Source organism: Vigna umbellata, chromosome 9, assembly GCF_029865625.1.
Source record: "Vigna umbellata cultivar VRB3 chromosome 9, Vumbellata_1.0, whole genome shotgun sequence".
NCBI lineage: Eukaryota > Viridiplantae > Streptophyta > Magnoliopsida > Fabales > Fabaceae > Vigna > Vigna umbellata.
In genome coordinates, this window is record NC_142173.1 from 40,856,798 (window position 1) to 40,880,530 (window position 23,733).

The window sequence follows — 23,733 nt, forward strand, 5'->3', positions numbered from 1 at the left end:
GTGTACAGAATGATTTCATGGTAGCTCAGTCTTGGGGGTTTTCCTGACGCTCCAATGGTCTTTCATTCTCAAGTAGAGAGGATTGATCCATGTGGTGAGGAGTAGCAGGAGGTCCTAGTCTTGGAGGCTTCCAGTATGCTCCAGGGCGCGGAACGGACTAACCTCGTGAGGGTGGTAGGGTGGAACCCATTGGCAATGGCTTTGCAAAGCAGTAGAGGCCACCACGAGTGCATAACCCGCCATAGCTCGGTAATCATTCTGGTCCGGACGAGTCGGTCTATAAAGTAACAAGTCGGGGTTTAATGTAACAAGTCTTGTGATGTTAGTTTACCATGTATGAGTGACTTTTGCATATCATGTTGGATTGTATAACATGCTTTTTATATCTAGCTCACCCTTGCATTGTTTGTGTTGTGTGCTGTTTGGGTATGTTTCTTTGGCGATGATCATCCACTTGGATGGGAGCAGATGGCGAGGAGAATACTTTGGAAGCAGCTCTTGATGAAGACGGCAGTGCTGCAGCCTAGATTAGCTAGTCTTATTTCATAATTCTTAATGTTTGGAATAACTCGTGTGTATTTTAAGTTTTAAATTCTCTGTGATTTTCATGGAGAAATTCTAAATACTCTTGTTGTCAATTCCGCACTATTCTAAGGATGACTGTAATCCTTAAATTACTCTTGACTGCTTTCTTATATTATGTATGATGACGTCTTTATTATATATGCATGATGTATATTTTTGGGACGTTACAGTTAGTATTATAATATATTTTTTAATGAAGTCTGGTATTAGTTGAAAACAAACTCAACCACCAAAATACTTTCCTTTACCATATAAATAATCCTAAAATTCTCTTGATCATTAACTTTCAGGTTAACTTTTTCTGTGAAATTTTTTTCCCAGAAAAATTAACATTTTTCCATACAATATTATTACTTCAAATACTTTTTTTTCTTCTAAATCTGTATTAGTGATGTTTCAAACTTACAGTATTCAACTCTACCAAAAAACTTCAGTATTCCGCTCTAGCATACGTATTTAAAAGAAATAAAAAAATGTTAACTTAATTAAACTACTTTATATTTACCAGGATTTAGAAATTACTATAAATTATTTACTTTTTATATTTACATAATTAATCAGTTTAACTCGCTATATCAAGACTTTAACTGCAATACAAACATTTAACAGCAAAGCTGTCTTTATCAAACTGTATCGTACCCAAAAAGGAAATTTAGGAAACTAACCATTGAAATTAGTTAGCAATTAAATTGTCAATACTGATGTCATTGCTTTTTCTGAGGATGCAATCACCATGTACACACACTCCACCAACCCACTGATTATTTTGATTCTAACTTCAATCATTAATTCTTCATTCGTTGAAGTGTCAGATCATTAGTTCCATTCTACACGTCTTATTTTGGGGGATTGGTGGAAATTCAGAAAGTGGTCCCAAAATAAATCATAATTTTGCTACCTTTTATTCATAGTGATAAGGTGACAGAAATGAGAAACGAATTCTACAACAATTTTCCGTTTTATTCAGCACCGTATGCTAAAAACAAAATTGTTCCACGTAAATACAAGAGAATTCTCCTCCATAACCAAAAAAAAGCACAAATGCTGAAAGAACGGACCTACAAATCTGGAAAACCGTGACCACAGGTAATAATAATCATAGCATCATTTCTGCTATAAAAACTATACACCTCGTCGATACTCCAGTTGCTTTGTGTTCTCCAGCAAAATCTGCCAGCCAACAAAGAAACAGGATTTAAGCAGTGAAATTAATGTAAAACTTGTTTGGACTCCTCTTAGTATAATCACAAAAGTGTCAGCAGGTTCTTACTTCTCGAATGTAGTTTGCTATTGCTTTGCAGCCTTCGATTGCCAGTTGCATAACATTTTCCAAAATGTCAATTGGTAGTTTAGAATCCATCTATAGACAGTAACAACAGAAATTAGTGCAAATAAAATTAAACTAGGAGCTTTTCCATTCTAAACTACGGAATATGGCAGGGAGTGAACGAATGAAATAAGCTGGATGAGAAAAGAAAAGCATTGCATGCTTTTCATAATAATGATAGTAGTAAATTTCTGATTAAAACTTTGAAGGTTCACAATCTCAACCAGCCTTTACATAGTGGCACGTGTTCGAAACAAATTTAACTCCATAATATCAATCTAAGAATGGGAGCAATAAACTGACTGATAAACTGTCATTGGAAAAAATATATGCCAGCCCCACCAAATGAAGTTACCCTCCCTCTCTGTTTTGTGGACCATACATGAATTTCATCCTATAATAAGGTGGCGGAAAGAATATATCAACTATATTTCTTCAGTCAAAATTTAAAGTATCAACAAAAGATCTGCAACTAAAAAAGTAAAAGATGCTGAACTGGAATTCCAAATAAAGAGTTACCAAGTATGATACTAGTCAAAATTAAGTTACACTTGATCAAACATTAACTCAGACTAAAAAGAAGATTTGTCATGACATAACTCCATCAAAGGGTACAACAGCAAATCACTCTATCAGGAACCTTCGTAAGAAGTATCTGTTGATTAAAAAACAACTGATATTTGAAAAAAGATTCATGTGTACAGCAAACTATTAAGTTGTTAAATCTGAGGCGAGCTTAGATAAGCTTCTTTTGGGGATTTCCGAACATGCACCTATTCCCTCGAGTAATCAAGGGTTAAAACTCTACTGTTCTCTCCAAAATCTCTAATAACAAGAACAGTTTTTGAAGGAAGAGGAATTACAGCTTCAACACCACCAGACTCTTTACTACGTGAGTACCAATGACTGAGAGAGCAATAAAAAGTTTTCCTTTCTGTTGAACTAATTTACCTGGTTGACTACTGTTACGTACCTGAGTACGTAAACTAGCCAAATACAACCTTTCACACTCTCTCACACGTAATAGAACAATAAACAAATAACAATGGATGAATGAATCTCTTTTATTGATGGTAATATATGAATAAACAAGGGTAAACAATAATTGGGAGCATAACCTCCTTCAATTACTTTGAGAGCATAACCTCCCTCACAAGACAATAATGTCTGTCACAAAACTCAATAATCAAAAGCCTCCCTTTAACCCTAGACTCTAACTTTATTTATACTAATTATTTCCCGCCCATCAATTATTAAATATTTCTCTAGAATATATTTAATATAAATATCCCTATATTTAATATTTAATATAAATATTCCTATATTTAATATTTAATATAAATATCCCTATATTTAATATTTAATATAAATATCCCTATATTTAATATAAATATCTCTCCGTATATTATCCTAGCATATATCCTTAATTATAAATATCTTATATTGAATATTTCCCTAAATATATATTTATTTACTCTAATTAACTTATACTATATTTATTTACTCTAATTAACTTATACTAAATATTCTCTCTGCTCATATACTTTCCAACCCTTATTATTACCCCTACCTTAGATCGTAACAACTACACAATAGATACAGAGAAAATAACAAGACATGAATTAACCTGAAGCAGTGTTACTTTATCCAACTTTGGCAGAATTCCTAGGGTTACATCAGGACCTCCAGCACTGTCTTCTACATAGTTCAAATCTGTACACATTCAGAAACCTTTAATAATTAGGGCAGCCCGTGCATCAGAAGTAGACAGAAACAAAACAGACATACCACACTTGTATTTAGCCAGTTCAAATTTAGAGTAAAAACAGATATATACCAAGCAGACTTGTGCTGTTAAGGTATCCGGCACTGCAGGATGTTACAAGATCACGCATAGGGATCCCAGCATCGGCAAGGGCCAAAGTTGCAGCATTTATACAAGCAGATCTAGTTCCTATAAAAGACATGTCAACATCACCCAAAATTAATGTACATATTAAATGAGTAAAGAGAGAAAATAAAATGGCAATGACAGAAGAGAATCACAAGATCCCATTATCAAGTCTTAGTTACCTCCATCTGCTTGGAGAACTTGGACATATATATCTATCTGCAAATTTAATAAGTAAAACATTAGGGAGGACTAGGGGAAAGCAAAGCACATGACAAAATAAGTTCTTAATGTGTAATAAAACCTGAGATCGAGGCAATAGATGTGTCAATATAGATGCTTCCATGGTTTGCCGAATAACCAGGGAAATTTCAGTTGATCTCCTGTAGAATGAGAACTTCAAATCACGTAGTAAAAAATAAGAAGTGATCCTATTATCCTTCTGTAAGAGAACCTTACAATGAGAACCATATTAAAACTATGAAGGAAAAGCAAAACAGGATAACATTTATATCTGCAAACATTGATGGTTAAGCCATTCAAAACTATTCAGTGAGTTTTGGCCAAAGATTACTCAAAAAAGTCAAAGCTTGCAAAAAAGATTAAAAATGAGAAAAGGCAGTAAAAGGGTGCATGGGGTTAAGCTTTTCATTGTTTTATGATACATAACCCATTGCTGAGCCTGTAGTCAGCTATATCAAAGGCATGGAGCAGCCAGCCCCAAAAACACTACAATACGTTAGTGGATAGCAAGATAGTTGTTACATAGAAAATTATGAATGCAAGATTAAAAAAAAAATTATACTGTATCACATGAACAAATGCAATATATATATATATATATATATATATATATATATATATATATATATATATATATATATTACTAATTAATAATATATATATTACTAATTAATAATCAAAATTTATACTCTAAAAGTCTAAACATGCATTACCACCATTGCTATTAAATTCTTACCTCAGTAAAAAGATCAAAAAGTCCAATTTACAAATTACAAGGCACTCTTAAGATAGATTCTACTAATGCAACATTCACTATCATCCTAGTAGTCTATGCTCCAATACCATTTTGATAAGTATAAAACTACGAATATATAAAAAATAAGTGAAAGGTCAAAAAGAATAGGAAGTTAAACAAAAGCAAGTAAATGAGCAAAACCTGTCACCCTTTGATTTCCTCATGCGATCTCCAGTGCTAAAATTAGCCATGCTGTACTCACACCGAACCTATAGACATACATTGCACATAAGCAACAATTAAGTTTTTGTTACAATTCATATAAATACAGACAACATAACTTAGAAAAAAAAAACTACCAGAGCATGGTTGGTTATTTGGCTTCTATTTTGCACCTGAAATGCAGAGAAGTTACTAAAGAAAAACAGCAAATCATCTAAAGCTCAACTACAACATCAAAGTTTTTTAAATGTCTAAACCAACTAACACTGAAAAAGGATAGTTAATGTAACATCCTAAAATACAGTAATTACCATAAATCAGAATTAATTACAATTAACAGTAAAACCAAGCAGTCTTTATATACCGAAAAAAAAAAGTTCCAGAGCCGAACGGCTTCAGTACAAAAATAACGCGCTTAAAGCGTATACAGAGGTAACTAGAACGAACGGTTAAAGTACAAGAATATAGTAGATAAGGACGAACGGTTTTACAAAAAGATATAACCGAATGTCCATCCCAAAAACGATCGTCTTAAAATATAACATAAGGACGAGCGTACTACTGCTCCGCCTTTACTTCAACTTCAACCAAGTTTTCTTCTTCGATCACATCCTCCAGGGTAGCCTCGCCTTCTGCTCACATCCACACAGATGATCATTGCAAGACAGGACGAACGTACAAAGACAGTATGACAACACAAGGAAAAACGAAAGGGTAAGCTTATAATATTTAATTCATACAATTAACACATACATTTAACATTTCCATTCACACATACAACATGTAACTTAACATAGAACAACATAGAGATATATATATATATATATATATATATATATATATATATATATATATATATATATATAAGACAGACCGTCCGGACCGTATGAATCTGTGTAGTTACAAGCGTCCTTGCACCCGAGTGGTGTAGTAACTGGGATACACCAAACAGCTGCCACTCGAGGTCAGTCCGTTCTTACGTCGCCCATGTTAACTTATGGACTAAGGACCTCCTGCCGTTCCCACGCATGACATACTTCCTCTACATGAAGATAGTACTCACGGAACATCAGGATGGACAGCGAGTCTTAACTTATCCACAGTCATACTTTACCAAATTTGATATTAACATATCTGAGACGTTCCTCCTTGGAACGCTCGTCCAAAATCCATACTCATAAAATCACTTAATATAGTGTTCGCACTGTAATTCCTTATAATTTAACATCATTCTCATCTTTAACTTTAAGAGCACTCAAGGACGAACGTTCAGTCCTTTGAAGAATTAGGACGAACGTCCCAATGAAGTACTGGATAGACGGACGTGACTCTCTGTTTGATCAGTTGAATGGAACTGACTCTATTGAAGGTATAATGGTACTTGGTAAATTTTGGTAATAAAGAAGAATATCTTGGACCAGATTCAATATACCAAGGATAGTCAATAACACTTAGAACTTTTCTTTGTAAAATTTTGTATATACAGAACCAACGCCAATATTTGTACGAACGTGAGAGGATGAATATTGTAATATTTGGACGAACGCTATTTACGTTCATTAAGAAATCAAAGATAAGGACGAGCGTTCGGTTTAAGACCGAACACTTCATTAATGCGAACGCTCGGTAGATGACCGAGCACCAATCATGACGAACGCTTGGTTTAAGACCGAGCGCTATTTAGGACGAACGTTCGGTACAAGACCGAGCGCTATATAGGACGAACGCTTCGGCATAAGACCGAACGTTACTTAATTCAATGTTATTTAATTTAAGGCGTACGACAACTCTATGCTGAACCAAACGCTCAAACATAGTATTTCAAATGAGGACGCTCGTTCTCAAACCGAATTCTTCCCAAATGAAAGAATTCTACTCTAAGTCTTTTTCAGGGAAACCGAACGGTATAAGACCGTACGATGACGAACGTAATTTATCATAGGGAAATTATCATATCCAGATTTTTCAGCTAATTTAACTCAACCTTTCTCATGTAATTCTTACTTCGTAAATTCATATCCAAGATAAATTCTCATACTATACAGATTTCATCATATTAATCAATCCAACTATACTATAATCATACAACTTTCATACGTATCCAAACCATCATGCATTTCAACCAACAGAAAACATATACAATATCAGTGATCGTTCTTAACAGCTCAAACAGCACACTGTTCATACATCCAAATCAGATCATACAACATGCAGGTATAAATTAAACATATAAGCTTCCCTTACCCGGATTGACAACCAAACTTGTCCTAGATGCAAAAGTGGCTTCGTCCAACTACGCTTATGTTCTTGACTCTTCCAAAACAAATCTAACCACAGAAACAGAATACTTAGACTACCTACTTGCATGCAACTACAACCCTAGTTTTTCCAGAAACCTAAGAACAAGCTTCTGAAGGAGACTTACCAGTTTCAGTCTTTGAAACTGTTCGGTCCAGTTGGTAGCTTGTAGTTGGTTGAACGTTCCTACGGTGCTGCAAGTTGATCGGAGAAGAGACGTGAGAATTACAGTAGAGAGAAGTTGGAAGTTTTAGAGAGAAGGTGGAGAAAATGAAGGGTTGAGTTCAGAGGTAGAAGATGAGTGCGTGTAGGTGAGAGAGATTTTTCAAAAATCCAGTTTTGTTAAACTCAAGTTCGTTCGAACGAACGTGTCCCAAGCTGACACCTGCACACTAAGTTCTGAACTGGAAGCTTCTCCCGCGACAGGTGGCGTATGTGCATGTGGTGCAAAGTGAGTTTTTAATGTTTTCAGAGAAATGATGTGGTACGGTTTTCCAGTGCACAGAAGCGTGACGTATCCCATTAGGGAGTGAGTTTCCAAAGGAAATAAGCATTGATGTGACGTAAATTAATTTGATGTGACAGAGATTTATTACAGCTAATTATTTAGGGTCTCACATTCTCCCTAACTACAAAAATTTTCGTCCTCGAAAATTTAGAACTTACCCGTAAACAAGTGTGGATACAAGTCCTTTATTGCACTCTCCACCTCCCACGTTGAATCTCTAGTTTTAGCGTCCCACACTACCTTCACTAAACGAACGTCCTTCCCTTTGTGTAGCTTGGTGCGAACGTCTTCAATAAGGACTGGCTGCAACTCTAACGTTCGGTCTTGGCGTAATTGGACGTTCTCCAACTCCAACACATGAGAAGGATTAGCTATGTACTTCCGGAGTTGGGAAACATGGAAGACTGGATGAAGATTTGATAGTTGAGGAGGCAAGGTAAGCTCATACGCTACTGGTCCGATCTTCTTCAAAATCTGGTACGGCCCTATGAACTTAGGTGATAGTTTCTTTGGACGAACGGCTCGGCCTACTCCAGTGATCGGGTTAAGTCTTAAAAAGACATGTTCTCCTGCAGCAAACTCCAATGGTCTTCTTCGCCTATCCGCATAGGATTTCTGCCTGCTCAAGGACGTCTTCAATCTTTCCTGGATCAACTTCACTTTATCAGTCGTTTGCTGGATGAGCTCAGGTCCAGTCAGTACGTTCTCTCCTTCCTGAAACCAGCAAAGTGGCGTTCGGCATTTCCTCCCATAGAGTGCTTCAAACGGCGCCATTCCAATGCTAGCCTGAAAACTGTTGTTGTACGTGAATTCCACGAGCGGCAGGACTTCATCCCAGGCTCCCAAGTGATCTAGGACGCACGTCCTTAATAAGTCTTCCAACGTCTGGATGGTCCGCTCAGACTGGCCGTCCGTCTGAGGATGATATGCTGAACTCATCCGCAACTTGCTTCCCAATTCGTCCTGTAAGGATTGCCAAAACCGAGATGTGAATCTCGTGTCTCGGTCAGAAATTATGCTTGAAGGCACTCCATGCAAACGAACGATCTCCTTAATATATAACTTGGCCAAATTGGACATCGACATCTTCAAGTTTACGGCCAGGAAGTGGGCGCTCTTCGTTAGTCTGTCCACGACCACCCAAATCGAGTCATGATTTCTGACCGTGCGTGGTAGATGGGTTACGAAATCCATGGAGATGCTGTCCCACTTCCATTCAGGAATTTCCAACTGTTGAAGTAGGCCGCCTGGTCGTTGGTGTTCAGCCTTTGCACGTTGACAAGTTAAGCAGGATGCCACAAAACGAGCGACATCATTCTTCATTCCAGGCCACCAGAACGAACACCTGAGGTCTTGGTACATCTTAGTCATACCTGGATGTATGCTAAGACGACTATGATGTGCTTCCTCCAATATGATTCGCTTTAGCTCGCCATCATTAGGGACGCACGTCCTACCCATGTAACGCAACAAGCCGTCCGTTCCAGTGTTGAAATGTTTGGCCTGATCAGTACCGAGCGCGTCTAATATCTTCACCAATTCTTCATCCTCTCGTTGCTTTATCTTGATACGGTCAAAGACGTCACTGGAAATTCTAAGATTACAGCATCTAATAACGTTCGATCCTAGGTCGAACTGTAATCTTAGGTCTCGGAAACTCTCCACCAGACTTAGCTCTTTAACCATCATCACCGAGACGTGAACTGCCTTTCTACTTAGGGCGTCCGCCACTACGTTAGCCTTTCCCGGATGATAAAGTAATTCAAAGTCATAATCTTTTAAGAACTCCAACCAACGCCTCTGCCTCATGTTCAACTCCTTCTGATCAAATAAATATTTGAGGCTCTTGTGATCACTGAAGACTTGGAACGTGGATCCGTACAAGAAATGCCTCCAAATCTTCAGCGCAAAAACGACCGCTGCCAATTCCAGGTCGTGCGTTGGGTAATTCCTTTCGTGATTCTTCAATTGACGAGACGCGGTAAGCCACCGCTCACTTCTCTTGCATAAGCACACAGCCCAACCCTTGGTGAGATGCGTCACAGTATACTTCAAAGGGCTTGGACGTGTCAGGAATGATCAATACTGGAGCGCTCGTCAATTTCACTTTCAACTCTTGGAAACTGGCCTCACAACGATCGGTCCAGGCGAACGGCTGGTCTTTACGAGTCAACTGAGTTAGCGGCGCCACTATCTTAGCAAAACCTTCAATGAAACGTCTGTAGTAGCCCGCCAGTCCAACAAAGCTACGCACCTCAGTGACCGAACGCGGACTCTCCCATTCCAGTACCGCTCGCACTTTCGCTGGATCTACCGAGATACCTCCAGCCGACACCACATGACCCAAAAACTGAATCTCCTTCATCCAGAATTCACACTTAGACATCTTGGCATATAACTCCTTCTCCCGCAACACTCCAAGTACAAGTCTAAGATGCTCTTCATGCTCGTCTTCGTTCTTGGAATAGATGAGAATATCATCTATGAAGACGACCACAAACTTATCCAAATAAGGCCTGAATATGCGGTTCATATATTCCATGAACACGGCTGGAGCGTTCGTTACTCCAAAAGGCATCACCACGTATTCATAATGCCCATAGCGAGACCTGAATGCTGTCTTCTGGATGTCGTCCTCCTTAACCCTGATTTGATGATACCCGATCTCAAATCAATTTTGAGAACACTGCAGCCCCATGCAACTGATCCAGCAGATCATCTATCCTTGGCAATGGGTATTTGTTCTTGATGGTCAGCTTATTCAATTGCCTGTAATCTATACATAACCGAGAGCTGCCATCCTTCTTCCTTACTAACAGCACGGCGCTCCCCAGGGTGATACGCTCGGCCTAATGAATTTCTTCTCTATTAACTCTTCAATTTGCTCCTTGAGTTCAGCTAACTCAGCAGGCGACATTCTATATGGCTGAACCGAGATAGGAGCCGCTGTCGTCACCAAATCAATGGTGAACTCCACTTCACGATGAGGGGGAAGTCCAGGTATCTCTTCCGGGAAAACGTCCGCAAATTCATCTACAACCGATCGTCCATTGCTGCCACTAGTGGACGATCGTCCTAAATTCGCAGTCCTAACTTCTCCATCTTCATGCGTCATAATGAGAAAACAGCTGGCGCCCTCCATAATGTCTTCTTTCAGTTGGCCGAGCGTCACTGAAAGAACTTCTTCTTCTTCACCAGGGAAGATCAATTCCTTCGCTCCACAATCAATAAGAATGCGATTGGCAGCCAACCAATCCATTCCTAAAATCACCTCCAAACCTTGAAGAGGTAAGCAGATGAGGCTAACCTTAAACTTACGTCCTTCCACTTCTATAGGACACTTGACACACATAGTGGACGTCCTAACTTCACCAGCTGCTGGGGTAGACACCACCAGATCAAACTGCATCTCGCTCACTTCTAATCCCAGCTTTTCAACACACGCCTTCGAGATGAAGGAGTGCGTTGCCCCCGAATCATACAAAGCACAGCACGATCTACCAAACAGCATGCATTCACCAATTATAAGATTACCTGAGCTCGCTGCCTCAGCGCTCGTTATAGCATACACTCGCCCACTCGCTTGGGCTCGTCCTCCTCTTGTCTGATTCCTCCCAGCATTCGGCGGCCTCATCACTGCACGCCCCCACTCATATTGCACTCGTGATCCAAGTGCCCATTCCTTCCGCAACGGTTGCAGTGCTTTACTCCCACCAACTGAGGACAGACGAACGGTAATGTGGTCCACCACATTTATAACAGGTGACGTTTCCTTGCTGCCCAGACTGTCCGGCAGGAACCAAGGATTGAGATCCACTCGTGTTTGTTGTCGGACGAACGTAAGGAGACCCCCTCTGATTGACATTACTCCTTGAGACGATCGGTCCCCTTACTGTTTGTTGTTTCTTGTGTCGTTCAGCTTCCGCCATGTTCTTCTCCAACACCTTGGCCCTCTCAACCATGGCAGGAAACGTTCGTATGCACAAGCTTGAAATCAGAACTTTCAAATCACTCCTTAGGCCGTTCTCAAACTTCCGACATTGCCACTCTTCACTGGTGGCCATTGTATTGAATCTGACAAGGTGTTTGAATTTGTTGGTGTATTCGGAAACAGACATACCCCCCTGAACCAGCTGCAAAAACTCAACCTCCTTTGCAAAACGAACGCTGTCAGGAAAGTACTCTTCATAAAATTTATTTCTGAACAATTCCCAAGTGATTGGTTGTTGAGCGTCCGTCAGAATGGCCCTCGCGCTCGCCCACCAGTGGCTCGCTTCTCCAGTCAGCAAGTACTCAGTATATGCTAAGCGGTTCTCGTCCGGACATCTCTTAGCATTGAAGATCCTCTCCATATCCCGTAACCATTGATCTGCCTCGTCAGGGAGACATTTCCCACTGAACTTGGCTGGATGGTGTTGTAAGAAGCTCTCCAAACTCCAATCACCAGTAGGTTGGGCAGCGTTGGAAGAGGATGCTCCAGGCGCACCTCTTGTTGCCGCTAGGATTTCCATTAGCTGCCTTTGGGTTGTTTCAGAGTTGGCACGAGAGGCCTCCAAACTCTGCATAGCGGCCTGGTTTTGCTGCATCAGTGTGGCGTTCTGCTCCAGTAACGTTGTGTTTTGTTGATGCAGCCTTTCAACCACGGTTTCCAACAACCTAGTGTTGCTGGACGTATCAGACTCGTTCGGTTGAGGAGGAGGAGGAAGTCTAGGCGCCATTAGTTCTCTGGACACAGAGAAAAACGAGCGTTAGTTATGTCCAAGAGTTAAAATAATAATAACTCATTAAACATACAATAAGTACACAGCAAAAACACAGTGCACTCATAACCCTACAGTGTCCTTAAAAGAACAAAACTGCTCTGATACCACTAATGTAACATCCCAAAATACAGTAATTACCATAAATCAGAATTAATTACAATTAACAGTAAAACCAAGCAGTCTTTATATACTAAAAAAAATTCCAGAGCCGAACGGCTTCAGTACAAAAATAACGCGCTTAAAGCGTATACAGAGGTAACTAGAACGAACGTTTAAAGTACATGAATATAGTAGATAAGGACGAACGGTTTTACAAAAAGATATAACCGAATGTCCATCCCAAAAACGATCGTCTTAAACTATAACATAAGGATGAGCGTACTACTGCTCCGCCTTTACTTCAACTTCAACCAAGTTTTCTTCTTCGATCACATCCTCCAGGGTAGCCTCGCCTTCTGCTCACATCCACACGGATGATCATTGCAAGACAGGACGAACGTACAAAGACAGTATGACAACACAAGGAAAAACGAAAGGGTAAGCTTATAATATTTAATTCATACAATTAACACATACATTTAACATTTCCATTCACACATACAACATGTAACTTAACATAGAACAACATAGAGATATATATATATATATATAAGACAGACCGTCCGGACTGTATGAATCTGTGTAGTTACAAGCGTCCTTGCACCCGAGTGGTGTAGTAACTGGGATACACCAAACAGCTGCCACTCGAGGTCAGTCCGTTCTTACGTCGCCCATGTTAACTTATGGACTAAGGACCTCCTGCCGTTCCCACGCATGACATACTTCCTCTACATGAAGATAGTACTCACGGAACATCAGGATGGACAGCGAGTCTTAACTTATCCACAGTCATACTTTACCAAATTTAATATTAACATATCTGAGACGTTCCTCCTTGGAACGCTCGTCCAAAATCCATACTCATAAAATCACTTAATATAGTGTTCGCACTGTAATTCCTTATAATTTAACATCATTCTCATCTTTAACTTTAAGAGCACTCAAGGACGAACGTTCAGTCCTTTGAAGAATTAGGACGAACGTCCCAATGAAGTACTGGATAGACGGACGTGACTCTCTGTTTGATCAGTTGAATGGAACTGACTCTATTGAAGGTATAATGGTACTTGGTAAATTTTGGTAATAAAGAAGAATATCTTGGACCAGATTCAATATACCAAGGATAGTCAATAACACTTAGAACTTTTCTTTGTAAAATTTTGTATATACAGAACCAACGCCAATATTTGTACGAACGTGAGAGGATGAATATTGTAATATTTGGACGAACGCTATTTACGTTCATTAAGAAATCAAAGATAAGGACGAGCGTTCGGTTTAAGACCGAACACTTCATTAATGCGAACGCTCGGTAGATGACCGAGCACCAATCATGACGAACGCTTGGTTTAAGACCGAGCGCTATTTAGGACGAACGTTCGGTACAAGACCGAGCGCTATATAGGACGAACGCTTCGGCATAAGACCGAACGTTACTTAATTCAATGTTATTTAATTTAAGGCGTACAACAACTCTATGCTGAACCAAACGCTCAAACATAGTATTTCAAATGAGGACGCTCGTTCTCAAACCGAATTCTTCCCAAATGAAAGAATTCTACTCTAAGTCTTTTTCAGGGAAACCGAACGGTATAAGACCGTACGATGACGAACGTAATTTATCATAGGGAAATTATCATATCCAGATTTTTCAGCTAATTTAACTCAACCTTTCTCATGTAATTCTTACTTCGTAAATTCATATCCAAGATAAATTCTCATACTATACAGATTTCATCATATTAATCAATCCAACTATACTATAATCATACAACTTTCATACGTATCCAAACCATCATGCATTTCAACCAACAGAAAACATATACAATATCAGTGATCGTTCTTAACAGCTCAAACAGCACACTGTTCATACATCCAAATCAGATCATACAACATGCAGGTATAAATTAAACATATAAGCTTCCCTTACCCGGATTGACAACCAAACTTGTCCTAGATGCAAAAGTGGCTTCGTCCAACTACGCTTATGTTCTTGACTCTTCCAAAACAAATCTAACCACAGAAACAGAATACTTAGACTACCTACTTGCATGCAACTACAACCCTAGTTTTTCCAGAAACCTAAGAACAAGCTTCTGAAGGAGACTTACCAGTTTCAGTCTTTGAAACTGTTCGGTCCAGTTGGTAGCTTGTAGTTGGTTGAACGTTCCTACGGTGCTGCAAGTTGATCGGAGAAGAGACGTGAGAATTACAGTAGAGAGAAGTTGGAAGTTTTAGAGAGAAGGTGGAGAAAATGAAGGGTTGAGTTCAGAGGTAGAAGATGAGTGCGTGTAGGTGAGAGAGATTTTTCAAAAATCCAGTTTTGTTAAACTCAAGTTCGTTCGAACGAACGTGTCCCAAGCTGACACCTGCACACTAAGTTCTGAACTGGAAGCTTCTCCCGCGACAGGTGGCGTATGTGCATGTGGTGCAAAGTGAGTTTTTAATGTTTTCAGAGAAATGATGTGGTACGGTTTTCCAGTGCACAGAAGCGTGACGTATCCCATTAGGGAGTGAGTTTCCAAAGGAAATAAGCATTGATGTGACGTAAATTAATTTGATGTGACAGAGATTTATTACAGCTAATTATTTAGGGTCTCACAGTTAACAATCCTTAAATTACATAGACAAATTTTCATTAGCAAGGTAAATAATTAAACAGTACCTCTCTAGGGCCATAGACGGCAGCAATAACTTTTGTATTACCCATCTCAAACATGGCAGAACTGTTTTCAAAATAAAAAAACTTTATGGTCAAATGCTTCAAATGATATCACAACTTAATTTTCTAAAAAGCTAAAATTCATTTACCCATCTGCTTTGGATACAGCACCAATTTCTGCACGAATTTGTCGCATCTACAATATACCATAAAGAGAGGAGAAAAAGTTAAAGGCAAAAGATCAGTAGAGAAAGAAATATAAAATCATAGATTTAGATCCTCTGCAGTGAAGGAATAACACTTTAGAGGATAAACTGCAGTAATAGTCATTGAGATTTTAATAACTTCATAGTTTCTTATACATGTACATATATTTTATCACACTCTTAAATACTAAATTTTTAATAAATAGTAATAACTTCACCTTATCCTCTAAAGTGCATCTCCTCATTTTAAATAGTCGAATCCCAAAATCATGTCCAAATCACAGCTGTTAAATAGGACTGAATTCCATAGGCCAGACCTTAAAATGCTGCTTTCAATTAGCTCATTTTGTCATAGGACCAAGTTCATATATCTCACTAAAAAAGGTTGGTTAGACATCCTTAGGGTTAGAACCCTCCATTTTCTTACTTTTATCATTTGGCAAACTACAACATTTGTAGCTTTTAAGTGATAGGTTTTAATGTTTATCAGAACTAAGGTTATTGACTGCTTCTAATCTGTTTATATGTTTTTTTGCAGTTCAAAATGTGCCCTTACACATTTCCATTACCCATGGCATGGCTCATCTATGTATAACCCATATGCAGAACTATCTGCAGATCTTATATATACTAATTAACATAAAGCTTCATGACTATGTAAGAATTCATGTAGGATATTATTATTTATTAATACTCCGCATTTCATACGCTTCATGAGTATTCTTGAAAGATCTAAAGGAACCTTTTTTGGAATGAATATTAAGTGAAGAAAAAAGGAGGAAAAAAAAAAGCCCAAGAAAAAAATAATAGCTGTACCTCCATGGGTCTGCGACCATCCAGTCGAAGTCCTTCTGGGCTGACGTATTCCATCCTCAGGTCAATCTATGGCAGAGACAAAAAGGAGACAAAGATGAGACATAAGCAGCTGGATTTTGTTTTATTTTGCTTTATATTCTTGGCTTCCAAAAAAAATGATATTTTCTACTAAAGTTATTGAAACAAAATGGTGAGATTTTGCAGAATCTGAGCCATTTAAAAGTTTGTGTTGGCTCAAGTAGTTTGTGGGTCATGCAGTGAGATGAGTGAGAGGGTAGTTCGAATTAATAACACTGCTCAATTGAAAACATACCGAACAAACTCCAGTTGCTCTGTAAAGATTAGGATGAAAACAAGGTTACAAAAAATCAAGCAATCTGAACTTTGAATGAATATCATATAGACAACAACAAACATTTACCCAATAAGTGGGGCACTAGGTAAATAATATTGCAGAAATAAATATTAGAAATCAGCAAACAACAAAATAACAACGCATTTGAAGAAAATAAATCTGGTCGTGTCCCTACCCTTTTAAACATTTAAGTTTGCTCTTAATCTTACTGCAAGCAAAGAAAAAGAGGAAAGTACACCACAGACAGAAAGATATTGTAAAGGGGTGGTTCTCGAAGCAAATTCAATCTGCATACTGTTATTATTTTTATTTTATTCTAGCACTCCCCGAATTTCAACAAATTTCTAAAGGAGAATGAGCAGGCTTTTAGTTTAATAGTTACAGAAGAAAGATTTGGGTCAATTATATATGAGAAGGACAGTGTTCCCTTCCCACTTAATAAACTAATAACACATAGCAATGATTTTAGTGACTCGGTTATGCTATAGATCAATTTTATGGTTGAGTGGTATGCAAGTTCAAGGTGCAGGATTTTTAAGAAGAGCTTTTGTGAGATCGATACAAAGGGCAAGGAAGGGTTATAAGTTTGATTGAGAGAACGATATAGTATAGGAGTAATTGGTTATCAAGATGTTCAATGTTTGAAGCTTATACAAAGCTGTCGTAAACTCCATTTTTCTTGGTTGTAAATGTTGAATTGATTAAATTAGAAAAGCATAGCAACTTTTACGAGTTTAACAGAAAATAGGGATTGGGTGGTGAGTGGTGACACTGCAAGGCACTACACATGACAACGCAAACATTGAAAGGGTTTGAACTTTGATGACCAGAGAGAGAGAAAAGGAAAAGTACCTGACTGACGGCAAGATTTGACGGTGGCTGTTACGCTCTGTGTGGCGACGGCGAGAACGGAAGTTGGTCCGCGCACTGCAAACGAGCCTAGTCTAGGCAGGGTTCCGCTGTTCGGTGTTTAAATAGGTCACTAAATAGGTTTAATAGGTCACTTGTTTAAACCTGTTCGGATAGCAATGTTGAGCGTTCGGCCTTGAGTAGTATTCTTAGGTTCCAAGCGTTGCGCGTTCGTCCTAGTATTGAATTTAGTACTGGTGTTCGATGGTTTAGCGTTCGGCCTGATAGTGTAGGATTTGATAACGTTCGTCCAACAGCGTTCGGCCTGTTGATTGATAACGAACGTACGTCCAAATAGTGTTCGGCCTAGTGGTTGGAAGGTAGTGTTCGTTCAGTAACGTTCGTCCACTGTGCTCGGTGAACAGTGCTCGTCCAAATAGTATTCTGCAAATGTTGGATTTTAAATTCATTTTCTCTTGAATTGAATTACGTGCAAGGTTTGGAAAATATATACTGTGAAGTGATTTATGTGAATGTATGAGGTGTGTTGGATTTACTGTGATAAAATGGATATCTAGTGATTCGGGAGTAACAATATGATTCATGGACGTAATTCCATGATCCTCATGAGAGGATACATGGTGGTGGACGTAATTCCATGATCCTCAAGGAGAGGATACATGGTGGTGATTTAGGGTGTACAGAATGATTTCATGGTAGCTCAGTCTTGGGGGTTTTCCTGACGCTCCAATGGTCTTTCATTCTCAAGTAGAGAGGATTGATCCATGTGGTGAGGAGTAGCAGGAGGTCCTAGTCTTGGAGGCTTCCAGTATGCTCCAGGGCACGGAACGGACTAACCTCGTGAGGGTGGTAGGGTGGAACCCATTGGCAATGGCTTTGCAAAGCAGTAGAGGCCACCACGAGTGCATAACCCGCCATAGCTCGGTAATCATTCTGGTCCGGACGAGTCGGTCTATAAAGTAACAAGTCGGGGTTTAATGTAACAAGTCTTGTGATGTTAGTTTACCATGTATGAGTGACTTTTGCATATCATGTTGGATTGTATAACATGCTTTTTATATCTAGCTCACCCTTGCATTGTTTGTGTTGTGTGCTGTTTGGGTATGTTTCTTTGGCGATGATCATTGTAACATCCCAATTATATAATAACCAATATTATATAATAAAGACGTCAACATTCAAATATAGAGAACAATCACAATATGACGTGTAATTTAATTGTTAAATTACAATCATCCAAATAAAATGAGCGAAAATTTAAACTTGAACAGTTGAAAGGATTGATCACTACAAGTGTTCAATCAGGAAATTTCTAGGAAGACTACTCTGCAACATCAGCAACCTCTAGCTCTTGATCCAAAGGACTCTCCTCGACAGCATCTGCTCCCATCCAAGTGGATGATCATCGCCAAAGAAAGATATCCAAATTGGCACACAACACAAACAATGCAAGGGTGAGCTAGATATAAAAAGCATGTTATACATACAGCACAGTTAATTCATGCAATCATTCATAGATTCATATAAAAGAACAATTAAAGCATACTCATTGATCCATATTTCACATACTTCCATGACATGTAAACATTCATCCAAACATGGTAAACTGACATCACAAGACTTGTTACTTTATACCCCGACTTGTTCCTTTATAGACCGACTCGTCCGGACTAGAATGATTACCGAGCTATGGCGGGTCTTGCACTCGTGGTGGCTTTATGAAACTTGGGCACTCCCGCCCTGGCACTACAGCCTTGTGAAACTTTAGGCACTACCGCCTGGTGGAACTTTAGGCACTACCGCCTGATGGAACTTTGGGCACTCCCGCCCGGCCACAATCACGAGGTTAATCCGTTATCACTCACCTTGGATCATATGGAAGCATCCAAGACTAGGACCTCCTGCTACTCCTCACCACATGTTCAATCCTCTCTACATGAGAAGAAAGACCATTGGAGATTCAGGATGACCCCCAAAACTGAGCTACCATGTAATCATTCTATTCAACCCCAAAACACCACCATGTATCCTCTCCTTGAGGATCATGGAATTACGTCCATGAATCATACTGTTACTTTGAACCTTAACCCAAGCCATGAATAACCATATACTACCATATTATCACAACAAATCCAACATATCTCATACATTCACATATTTTCACATATTTCACGTTACAGCATATATTCCAAACATTGGTACACATAATTCAATCCAAGAGCAAAGGAACTTAGAACCCGTTACCATTTGCAGACCATTGGATGGACGAACACTATTCCACCGAGCGTTATAAGCCGAACGCCACTATGCCAATTGGACGAACGCTAACAAAAACTGACCAAACGCTAACACCGAACGCCTGAACACAACTAGGCCGAACGCTAAAACCGAACGTCATAATGGATTCAACACTATTTGGCCGAACGCTATGAGATCAACAGGCCGAACGCACACAAAACCAAGGACGAACGCTCACAAACCAAGGACGAACGCTCACAAAACTATCTTGGACGAACGCTCACAAAACTATCTTGGACGAACGCTGCTTATGGAGAATTCTATCTGAACATAACGTCATCAAAACCGAACGTTCGTTATGAACGGTCACTAACTTAAAATAATTATTATCCAGATCGAACGCTCGCTTCCTGAACTACCAAGATAAGAACGAACGTCTAAAATTACTTATTCACCAAAACGAACGAACGCCATTTCCAAGTACATGGCCGAACACCATTTGACCGAACGTCACCAAATAAACTGGACGAACGTTATCTCCAAATATCAGGCCGAACGTTCAAAATCTGACTTAAACCAATACCTATCGTTCAACATCAGGACGGACACCATTTGGAGGACGAACGCCTATGATCACTATTTCAACACAGCGGACGTTTGAAGATTCAAGCCTGATTATACCGATTTAAGCCGAACGCTACAGTTACCAATTTACCAACGAACGCTCAAGATTGAAACCTATGCATACCAATTTAACAACGATCGCTCAAAGCCCATTGTACGAACGTTCTAAAATCACTTTACTCAATTAAGACCGAATGCTAAAATAATCAAGGCCGAACGCTATACTTACAACCTATGGACGTTCGTCTTGAGACCAAGGTCGAACGTTCAAGAACGTCCCACTAAAATACTAAGTTTAGGACGAACGCTCACGACCACCGAACAATTTGGACGAACGTCCAATTTCACTTGGACGAACGTTCAGCCATTTTGGACGAACGTTAGCTAATTTGGACGAACGTCCAATTTGAAATCAAATTGGACGAACGGCGTTTCTGCAGAATTTCTGCAAATTTTCCAGTAACCCAGAAACCAAGAACAACCTCAAATTTTCATCCCCTTCTTCCCATATTTGCATCATACAAAGCATATAAAATCAATCAAACAAAAGATCTAGCTCCCCTTACCTCTTGAAGACTTTCTTTGTAAAATTTGTGATCCATCTTCCTCCAAACGTGCAGATCAAGATCTCTTTGCATCCTCCACAATTCTTGACTTCCTCTCCCAGATCTTACTGCAAGAACTCCATTCTCACCAGATGCCCATCCCAGCTCCTCCTCTCAGCCCTTCCGAAGTCGGTACAGCTTCCCATGATGTTCTTTGGACGGCTGGAAATGGAGGAAGGAAGGCTCCCTTCCTCTGGCTGCTTTCTCGCTCCCTCTCCCATGCCAAAATGAAGACACCCACTTTTCTCAGCTTCCTCCCTGCCCCTTCAATAATGCAGCCCAATAAATGAAAAAGTGGTGCCCACCATGTCCCCATCATTCCCAAAATTTACGGGTCTTACATTCTCCCCAACAACAAAAAATTTTCGTCCTCGAAAATTAAGTCTACCAGAACAAGTAAGTTTCTTTTATCTCGTCCTTTAACTCCCGGTAGAGTTTCCTGCTCTACCGTCCAAGATTTACACTTAGCCAACTTAGCATACAATATTCTTTTTCTCAATACTCCAAGTACTGCACTAAGGTGATCTTCATGTTCTTCTCGTGTCTTAGAATAGACAAGTAGGTCATCTATAAATACTACCACAAACTTGTCCAAGAAGGTCTAAAAATTCGATTCATATAGTCCATGAAATTGGCTGGAGCATTAGTCACGCCAAACGGCATAACCACATACTCGTAGTGACCATATCTAGACCTGAACGCCGTCTTCTGCACATCATCCGCTTTCACTTAAGATTTGATGATAGCCCAACTTCAGATCAATCTTAGAGAATACTGTAGCTCCATGTAGTTGATCCATCAAATCATCTATTCTCAGCAACGGATACTTATTCTTGATCGTCTGTTAACATAACCTTACCTCTAGATTGCCACTATAACTCAAAACCACAACTCAAATCGTCTCCTTCGCCCATTGACCCACTCTTCCCATTCCAAAGCCATTAATACTTTCTCACTTTAAAGTTGACCCTGTAGCTTGCAATCGAAGGCTCACTTATCTTCCCTACCTGATACATGTTTCTTTCACACCTAAACTCACTTCTGACTCTTGAAGATTACCAACACTCCCGACTCATGCTCATATAACAACACCAATACTGTTTAAAAACTCGTCCCTCACAAACCACCAATCCACAATTTTGAAAGCTCTTCATGAATACCTATTACTGACAATAACATGCTCACCATCATCTGCTGCGCTACTCTGATCCTTATACTTCCTTACTCACCAATTTACTTAAAAGAACACTTCCTTCCTGACAACTGTAATCAGCAAATGATCACCCTCGAAGAACCTGTTTCAGAACTTCTATACGACCTTACAAAACCCTGAAAACTCTTCCCTTGCATAATAGCCTTGTCATTCCATTTCCTCAACACTGTTTCCTACTCTACAAAACGACCATGCCTGAAATCACTCCTGATTGTTAAGACTTGCACTAGACTATGCCAACATGTCCTCTATTTCTCTTCTGTGATTCTCCAACCTTGTAGTTCTCCCTATGATAATACTGAGTCCAAATATTATTGCTCTAACTCAACCTCCATCTTCCTCTTGCACTACACGACTTAAACAGGAACCACCCAAAAATTTCGGACGCAGGTGTTGCCTAAGACCCCACTCCAAAGTGAATTCCACTTCTTCAAGTTATAAAATCCCATACTTGTTGCAGAAAACCAATCAAAACCCTTCCCTTGAATCACACCTCAAACTTACGAAAGAACAACATCATCTCTTCTTCATTTACAATTTGCAGACATCTTGAATTCTCATAACACTTGCTTCGATCTTTCGCTCAACTACACTTGATGCACCACCTTCGTTCTCCTTCCTTGTCAAGGAACCACTCCATATAAACTTCAAACTTGAGCTCTTAGATTAACTCCACAAACGCCACATCACTCATACTTCTTCTTGTACTCATCCCGTCCAAATTAACTTAAAACCTTCTTCTTCAAGGATTGTCCTCTTCAACTCGGAGTCGTCAAAATACAAACCCTATCTTTAATCCTCTAAACCTCAAGATACTCTTAACCAATAATACCAATCCTCTGACCTTATCTGAACTTACTAACTTACTGCCTTCTGCATTCCATCATTCAATATCCACTTCTCTCTTGATCAAACTCAGCCGAACACTAAACATCACCATAAAACCATATCCATAGAAAATTAACTCTATCACAACATGCAACTTCATAACTCTAAACATCTCAACCAACCCAAACTTCTCTGATCATTCTCGATACCCTCTTTAGCAACTTATACTACAACCACCCTTTATCATCTGTTCTAAAACCTTTCTTCTCCTTAACATATAGTTGAGCCAACTTTGTCATAGACATTCTCAAATGGTTTAATCCTTTAGTACATCCCTATTTATGTACGAATGTCTCAATTGGGTCCTCGTTTTTTAAAGTGTATCAAAATGGTCCTTAATTTTGAAAATTGATATCAATTGAGTCCTTTCCGTTAAGTTGGGTGGACGGCGTTAAAAAAATTGATGAGTGGATGCTGAGATGACGAACGGACGCTCGTCCACAGCGGACGAACGCTCGTCCATCAGCGAACGAACGTTCGTCGACCACCGAACGAACGGTCGTCCAGTGTGGAACGAACGGTCGTCCAGCAGTAAGAGGTCGACGAGCGTTCGTTTTCTGGTGGACGAGCGTTCGTTCTCTGGT

At 39.4% G+C, this 23,733-nt stretch overlaps 1 protein-coding gene across 1 annotated transcript; it reads right to left on the bottom strand.

Moving 5' to 3' along the window:
- Nucleotides 1–1,707: 1,707 nt before the first annotated feature.
- LOC148193546 (exosome complex component RRP41 homolog) lies at nucleotides 1,708–17,802 on the bottom strand. Its single transcript, XM_088099450.1, has 12 exons — nucleotides 17,564–17,802; nucleotides 16,357–16,422; nucleotides 15,484–15,530; nucleotides 15,338–15,398; nucleotides 5,142–5,177; nucleotides 4,984–5,051; nucleotides 4,108–4,186; nucleotides 3,986–4,022; nucleotides 3,750–3,866; nucleotides 3,540–3,625; nucleotides 1,856–1,945; nucleotides 1,708–1,755 (listed from the first exon to the last, which is right to left on the bottom strand). Exons 2-12 carry the CDS (start codon nucleotides 16,408–16,410, stop codon nucleotides 1,708–1,710), a joined length of 723 nt encoding a protein of 240 aa, XP_087955576.1. The 5' UTR covers nucleotides 16,411–16,422; nucleotides 17,564–17,802.
- Between the last annotated feature and the right edge of the window lie 5,931 nt (nucleotides 17,803–23,733).

Excerpts from the sequence above, each read along its gene's own strand:
- LOC148193546 (XM_088099450.1), bottom strand. The coding sequence starts at position 16,410 with ATGGAATACGTCAGCCCAGAAGGACTTCGACTGGATGGTCGCAGACCC. Across the intron at positions 3,626-3,749 it reads TAACAGCACAAGTCTGCTTG|ATTTGAACTATGTAGAAGAC; the intron begins GTATATATCTGT and ends GAATGTGTACAG. Across the intron at positions 1,946-3,539 it reads ATAAAGTAACACTGCTTCAG|ATGGATTCTAAACTACCAAT; the intron begins GTTAATTCATGT and ends TACTGTCTATAG.